Genomic DNA, 8,034 nt, shown 5'->3' with positions numbered 1-8,034 from the left:
TGTTGATTGTATTTAAGTTATTTAAGCAACGTAACCAACATATAAGGCAAGAAAAGACTATTTTAAAGTTAAAAGAGAATAAGCAGTTATCAAAGTGAAGTAAAAAAAATAACATTTTGCAGAGAATTCGAAGCATGCAAACTTACATATTACTGTAAAGTCATCGAGAATATTAGAAATTTTGTGATTTCCCAATTTTTTTGTTTGCTTTCGTCTGGATGCAAATTAGAATAATCTGAACTAGAAACATAAGTCATTTTTTAGAATCTCAAACATGCAAATATACATATGTAGTAAATCAAAGTAAAAAATCATCAAGAATATTAGAATTTCTAAGTTCGTACCTTTTTTTTTCTTCAGTTTTTCGTCTTCAAAAGTAATTTTTGGGTTGAGGAATTCTAGATTTGATGTGTAGATAATTGTTTGAAAACTTGAATAGAAGTAGAAATTGGTTTGAGAACTTGAGGTTTCGAGCAATGGAGGTTTAGATTTTTTTGGTGCGGTTTGAAGAGATAGGTATGCTGATAGTAATGGCGTTGGAGGGATGAGTGATATTTGGATTTGGATGAGCAATTTAAATTTTTTAAATCTTACGACTTAAACTAGACAAAGAGATCTAAAAAAAGGGAGTCACAAGAGAGGGAGAAAGAGGAGAGAGAAGGAAAGAAGGTAAGAGATGATTGAGGGAAAAAGAAAGAAGAGAGAAGATCAGATGAGATAGAGAGGAAGAAGAGTGAGAGAAAGAACCGAGAAAATAAAGAGAGTGGATTGAAGGAGATGACAAAAAAGGTTATAAAAAAAAAGAGGAGAGAGAAAAAAGAAAAGAGAGAAATAGATTTAGAGTGACAGAGGAGGAGATAGAAAACAGAAATGAATGAGTTTAAGTTTAAAAACTCTAAAAATTCACTTTTCATGTTTTTTGAGAATAAACTATATTTTTTAGTTAGTTTTGAGTTCAGTTTTTTAAAATAGTTCTATCAAACAAGTTTTCAAGGCTTAAAACTCGAAAATTGTTTTTGAGCTAAAAAATTGGATTCAAGTAGAGTACCAAACAGGGCCTTATTGATTTAGTATTTTCTGAGCAAGCTAAGGGCTGGTTTGGTATTGCTGTTCTTTGAAAAAAAGCTACTGTGAGAATAAGTGGCTGTGCTGTGAGAATAAGCGGCTGTGAAATAAATCAACAGAGTGTTTGGTAAACTTTTTTGTAAAAGTGCTTTTGGAAAAAAAAAAAAGCAGTCTGATAGTGGGTCTTTTCATTAAAGGAGCACTGTAGCTCCGTGTGCTTTGAAAAAAAACCAGTTTTCCAAAGCTGCAAATATCAGCTTCAGCTTTTTCCTTTGATTTCAGCTTATTCTCACAACAGCTTCCAAAATAAGCCATTTTTTTTTTAGTTTACCAAACACCTAAAACCCTCACAACTTTTTTTCATGGATGTTTTTTTTTAAGCATCTCACTCCCAAACCACCCCTAAAATCGAAGGACCACAAAAACCAACGATTGAAACCAACTGGAGTAAAAGTTGCGACGACCTGAAGCAGAGATTTTTGAGACGAAAAGGATGTAAGCTCTAAGAGGGACTGAGAAGCAAAGATTCATATGAGAGAGGGGAGAAAATATAACCCAAACAAAGCAGCACACCATGACCAACATGTGGGCTTGACAAAACCGTCTTCTCACTATAGCAAAAACAAATACAACCAAGAAAAAATATGAAAGGAAGTCCAATTTGGTCACTTAACTATTCAATCAATAGCTGCCTAAAAAAGGGCCAAAAACAAACAGCCAAGACCAAATAAAGGGCACGGCTGTAATTGCGCTGTACAAAAAAGGAAGCCAAATGGGAAAGCAGCATCAAAATCGAGGGCATTTTCGTCACTTCACTATTCATGAACAGTAAACAGGAGATTGGGTTTTAGCATAGAAATAATTTCTTTTATGAGATGTGGACACATTATTAATAAAATAATTTGATATGAAAATTACGTGTATTTATTTTTTCAAAATACACGTGTAGTAAAGGTAGACAGACTTTTCATCGGTCGGTGTGGAGTCCATGTAATTATGGTGCACCATACTATACAAGATTTTCCCGAACAAACACCATAACCTTAACCACCGGCGACCACCTTTCTTGAAAGAGTACTTCCAAATTCCCAATTATCCCAAACCCGAACATCGAACCAGGCGCTCCAATTCTTTGTAGTTTCAGACGATATCATTCTCCCTCTTCTCTTCAAGTTCGAAACTCAAATTTAAGGTATGAGGTCGATTTTCAGATTTCGAATTCAGGGAGGGGTTTTGTTTAATTTCAATATCAGTGTGGGGGTTTTTAGAGGGGCTTCAATTGAATGGGGTTTGTTCAATTTCAATTTCATTTTCGGGATTCAGCTTAAAATTTTGGCTTCAATTTCATTAGTGTGGTTCTAATTCTATTAATTTGTGAAACGTAGGGTTTTCTGTTGGAGAAGGGGTTGGCCTTTGAATTGGGGCTATTGCGTTGGTTGCTGTTACTGGACCGGCCGGTAAAAAAAATCCCTGCCCTTTGCTTTCTGTGAATATATTGGTTTCTGGCTGTGAATGTGAATTGAATTTTTTACGTTGACCTAACAAAATTGAAGGAAAAAAAAATTACTTTACTCATATATTAAATAATATATATGCACTGGAAAAGGTCATGAAAACATTCAATAGAAATTCAAGGTATATTGTATACCCTTTGAAATTTATAATTTGATGAAAATCCGTATCCATGAACTCATAAACATAGTACACATCCTTGAACCTTGTCCTGTGGATAACCATCATAACATCTTTCAAAGCAATCACATTCTCATGCCCGATATGTTAAGAAGCATCAGCTCCCGAGGAGTCATCAATGCATCTATGCAGTTGTCAAACACAATATTGATCTTCTTGATTGCAACTTACTCGTTTGTTTTCCTATTGATGTGGACGAGGTCACTGCACCATATGCTCCTCTCCTTATCAGTTTGACCGGATTGTGCTTGGTGTAAACCTCGAACAATGTTTGCCACATTCAGTAATAATGCTTGCCCCTTTGCCTAATGATCTACATGTTAAAAAGTGGAAAACTTATGACCATTTGGTAATGATTTACAAAACCGATTTCTGAAATATGTTTTGGAAAGTGAAATCGACAAATTGAAATTTGTATTTTTAATATCTGACAATGTGTTTGGTAGCTTTGTCCAAGAACAATTATCTGAAATGACAATCGTAAAGACATGTAGTGTAGCAATATCAGAAAAATGAGAAAACTGTAAACATACAATTTGGCCCAATGATTATTTTCAGCCTAAAAAATACTCCTTTCTTGCATAGCACAGGATTTTGAGAATCGATCAATCTTCCCATTTCCAGGTCTTTAGATCAAAGACCTTAATTTGTTTCTTGGGAATTTGGATTCTTCAGATTATTTATTTTTTGTTTTGGGGAAAAGAATTGATGGTGCAGTTGATGAAATCCGGAGATCTCCGACCAGAACTCCATACAATGCCGTGTACAGAAAAGGTACCGGTGAAGTTGGAGATTGAGGATTCTTTAGAAGAGGAGCATGGTCCGCTCAACAAACGTCCTAAACCCTCTCCTGCTTTTCAAGAGGTTCAGTTTTGTATCTTGTTTCTGTTTCGTTTACGTATTTTCATTGCTAATCTTTTATTTTATTTTATTTCCTTTTGCTTTTTCTATTTGTAATCTGGACCGATCGAAGTTTTCTCTATTTCTCTTTTGATTTTGTATGTATTATTCAATCAGAAATTGTGGTTCCCAGAAATTATTGTTTCTGCTTGTGATATGCTATTGTCAATAGCTTAGTAAGTCTATAAATTTTGTGACATTAATGATTGAAATTGTTTCATAAGATTGTAGCAATCTTTTTGGTCTCTTGGAAAATGCATGGGAGGATTATATGTGTGATCTTTATAGTCCATAAAGTCTACCATTTTCTTATCAATTATTGATTTATTAAACTCGTGACTATTAATTGGGATGTAAATGTACAAATTTGAGCTGCCTTAGGTATTGGGCTGTAATATAATATTTTGAAATTTGGCTTGCTTGAACTTTGATTATGTTTAGCTGAAAGATTTGATTGTTTCCTTTACTTTGTATAAATTTGATTTTGTTTTGAAGTATTCTCTTACTGGTTTTTTTCTGGCTGAGTTGCAGAGGAGTGTTGGGGATAATGCGTTTGCTGTTCAACCGTCACAATACTATCCACTTGATGAGCCTAGCCCTTTAGGTTTGAGGCTGAGAAAGAGCCCATCCTTATTAGAGTTAATTCAAATGAAGCTTGCTCATGGGAGTGCTTCTGCAGCTGGAGCGACAGAGAGCGAAAATCTTAACTCTGGAGTTAAAACGGAATGTAAAGCAAATGCTCCATTAGGGATGGTGGATAAGCTGAAGGCTTCGAATTTTCCAGCTTCACTTTTAAGTATTGGGGGTTGGGAGGTACTCATCTTCTCTAGTTTTTAAGTTTGTATTTTGGTTTATTGAGTGGATTTGTTTGGCTAAAAGTTTCTGAAACTACTTTATTTGGTTGCAGTATAAATCAAGATATGAGGGAGATTTAGTGGCGAAGTGTTACTTTGCTAAGCATAAGCTTGTTTGGGAAGTTCTCGAAGGTGGTCTCAAGAGTAAAATAGAAATCCAGTGGTCAGATATTATGGCTCTGAAAGCAAATTGTCCTGATGATGGACCTGGTACTTTTACTGTTGTGGTAATGTTTATGTATTTCCTTTCCTATGTTCTCTGTATGTTTGTGTGTGTGTGTGTGTTTACCAACATTTTAAAAGGCAAAGGCGAAGCCAAGGCGTTTCATGGATAGCCGTGTCTAGGTGAAAGCCTTGAGGCCTCACGGGACCTAAAATTATTAATATATATTATATAATCAACAATAGAGTCGAAATCAAACATTATTGAAGAAAAATAAAAAATAAATTTCTTCACTGTAGGTGAGAAACCCGTTATTTAAAAAAAAAAAAAATAGAAAGAAAAAAGCCCCAGCTGACGCCTCAGGCGTCTAGGCGAGTTTAAGCCTACTCCCACTGGGCAGAGGTGTTTTCCTCATCGCCCCACCTTGAAGGCCACCTAGGCGCGCCTCAAGGCTCGTGTTTTAAGACACTGGTCTTTACCTATGTTCTCTGTACTCAAAATTATTATTTCGTGTCTGAATTTTTTAACCTAGTGGTCGCTTCTGTTTACAGTTGGCTAGACAACCCCTTTTCTTCCGGGAGACTAACCCTCAACCTAGAAAGCACACATTGTGGCAGGCAACAGCAGATTTTACTGGTGGACAGGCTAGCAGTTATAGGTAAAATTCAATTGGTGGTTGCGATCCTTACTCTAATGGTTCCTTGGGAAAAGGCTTTAAATTTATTTTGGCTGATGTCACTTTTGTTTTTTTGTTTTTTTTTTTTTTTTGAGTACATTGATATTTTTACACTAAGAGGAGGGAGAGTTCGGCTAAGCCCCACAATGGGCGGCCTAATTTGGTATCAAATTCGTCATCCACGAGATTCGAACCTAAGACCTCTCACTTCTAAGCGAAGAGGAATACCACCAGACCGTAATGTCACTGTTAAGCTATAAAGTTCTACACACCTTTTATTTTCTTTGTTCATGTGTGTACACTCGTACTATGTTTTCCCCTGTTCCTTGCAATTTTTTGTTTATCTTTTGGATAGTCTCATATATTCTTTAAGTCTGGGGCCTCAAATCTTTTATTGGCCCGTGCTAGTGGTTTCAGGTATATGTTTTCTTAGCCTGTGGTCTCAGATAAAAAGAATGTATTATCGATGATCCCCTTTGGTGGTTAATTGTTGAGTTCTGGTGACACTCTTGTTTTGGTTTGTATGTTTATCCTGTTTTTAAGTTGGGTTTCCACCTACTGTTGACAAATAAACTCTCTTTGTGCCAATACTTGTCCAATTGCCAAACTGGGGCATGTTGTATAACAGGCAGTGTGGATACTCCTTTTAACTGTTAAATTGATATTTGGGACATGTTTTCAAGATGTTCAGTCTATTTGAACATGCATCAGCCATGTTCAGGTACAAAAATTGATGCTGCGACATTTATGGACAAACTTTGGCGTTGTGGTTTTGTAGGGAACATTTTCTGCAATGTCCTCAAGGATTATTAAACAAACATTTTGAAAAGCTTATCCAGTGTGACACACGACTTTGTGTCTTAAGCCGGCAGCCAGGGATTGTTTTGGAATCACCATATTTTGAACCACGCTCTTCTGCTTTTGAAGATCCAGGCGAATGCAAAGGTCATGGTTTTGGTCAACTGGGGAATGGACCAAATGGTAAAGGTTCGTCTGTTGCTGGTTTTCAAGATATAGCATCACCATCTGCAAGCCAGTCATCTTCTTTGAATATTGACCAGCAGGATACAACTTCTATGGCATTCGAACATCAGTCCAGAGAAGCGCCTTCCCCCAGCTCAGGTATAATAAACGAACTTGGCATTTATTGGCATTTATTTCTAGCACATTTATTTCTAGGATAACTATCATCTCTTTTTCCCTTTTGGCTTCTAGTTTCTTGGTTGTCATCATGTTAAATAAAACTAGAATTTCTTTTGTTTGATTTTACGGTGCAATTGGTTACTTCTTGAATGTCTGGAGTACTAGGTGTATATGTGGTCCTTATTTTTATTTCTTTTAATCATTTTAATTCACAAATTGTGGAATGCAGAGATTTTAGATTTCCAAAATATTTCAGGACTTGGCAGAAGTTTTCTTTTATACTTGTGAAGTCATTTATAATTCAAACATTGTTTTGGGATTTCACTGATGCTGATTTGGTTCGTAATCTGAGTTCTGGTATGATGTTTATTATGCTTATTACTGCAATTCAGGTTTAAAGTTATGTTATGTTTTTTTTATTTTTGTCTTCTGTTTTGACGGGTATAGTTTTTCTTTCAAGCTTTAGGTAAATTTGGCACTTATTGTCGTCTATTAATTACTAAATCACTGATTGACCTTATCCTATTAGTTATGGATGCTCATGCAATGGAAGGAAATGGCAGTTCGGAAGCTGTTGATTCCAGGGAGGACAGAAATTGGGAGCAAATAAAAGTACCTGGGCTTCACTCATCAATGTCGATGAGTGATCTTATGAGTCACATTGGAAACTGTATTTCAGAACAAATGACTTCTGGAAATCCGCCTTCTGCCGATCAGCAGTCAGAATACCAGGACATGCTAGAGGACATTGCACAATACCTGCTGAGCGACACTCAATTTACAACAGCTTCGGATGAAAAATCGCTCATGTCAAGGGTCGATTCTCTTTGTTGCCTTCTGCAGAAGGAACCCGCTGCAGCTCATACAAAGGTTGATGGTGATAGTTACGTTGAAGGATCAGGTAGTGGAAGGGATGTTCAGCCCAATCACACTCCTGATAATAAATCTGGAGCTGTTATCAAGGACCCTGAAGACGGTGTTTCTGACGGGAAGAAGGCACCAGGAATGTCAAGAAAAGACTCCTTTGTGGAATTGCTGTTTCATCTGCCTCGGATTGCCTCGCTTCCCTCACTTCCGAAAGTCTTGTTTAACATTTCCAAAGAAGATTGCTAGAGTCAAGCTAGCTATATGCCTTGTTTTATCCACAGTACAGATTGGGTAGAGAACTATTTTTCTCGCTTGTTCCCTTTTACAAATGTAGAGAGAAAAGATATGCCGGAGGTTTAATGTTGGTTGTTGTCCTGTCACCGTAGCATGCATAATCTTGAAAAGTTTCAGGATTTGGAGATTTATATTGATGAAGAATCCTGATGGTCTCTCATTGTAGAAGTTCACTTGTTACGGTAGGGTTGTGCTCGTTCTTGTTCTCGTTCTCATATTTTTCCATGGGTTAATCCACTTTTGATTCAGGGCATCATAATCTTTTTAACTGTTTTTATGGTTGTATAATGCAACTTCGATTGAAATAAATAATGAAGCAACCCACATACATTATCTAGTGGTCGATGAGTTCAGATAAAAATGTCACTGGCTCTCAAATA

General features: G+C 36.4%; 1 protein-coding gene across 2 annotated transcripts; it reads left to right on the top strand.

The window, feature by feature from the left end:
- Positions 1 to 2,018: 2,018 nt before the first annotated feature.
- On the top strand, positions 2,019 to 7,740 carry LOC114821964 (uncharacterized). Of its 2 annotated transcripts, none has more exons than XM_070815307.1 (8): positions 2,019 to 2,257; positions 2,451 to 2,522; positions 3,461 to 3,621; positions 4,189 to 4,470; positions 4,565 to 4,738; positions 5,226 to 5,332; positions 6,129 to 6,472; positions 7,023 to 7,740. In XM_070815307.1, exons 3-8 carry the CDS (start codon positions 3,466 to 3,468, stop codon positions 7,604 to 7,606), a joined length of 1,647 nt encoding a protein of 548 aa, XP_070671408.1. In that variant the 5' UTR covers positions 2,019 to 2,257; positions 2,451 to 2,522; positions 3,461 to 3,465; the 3' UTR covers positions 7,607 to 7,740. The 2 variants fall into 2 exon arrangements, with proteins under 2 accessions (XP_070671408.1, XP_028951480.1); XM_029095647.2 differs by having other exon boundaries at positions 2,089 to 2,257; positions 3,433 to 3,621.
- Positions 7,741 to 8,034: the final 294 nt, after the last annotated feature.

The sequence above is a fragment of the Malus domestica genome, chromosome 16, assembly GCF_042453785.1.
Source record: "Malus domestica chromosome 16, GDT2T_hap1".
NCBI lineage: Eukaryota > Viridiplantae > Streptophyta > Magnoliopsida > Rosales > Rosaceae > Malus > Malus domestica.
This window is presented reverse-complemented; position numbering and strand designations above follow the sequence as displayed.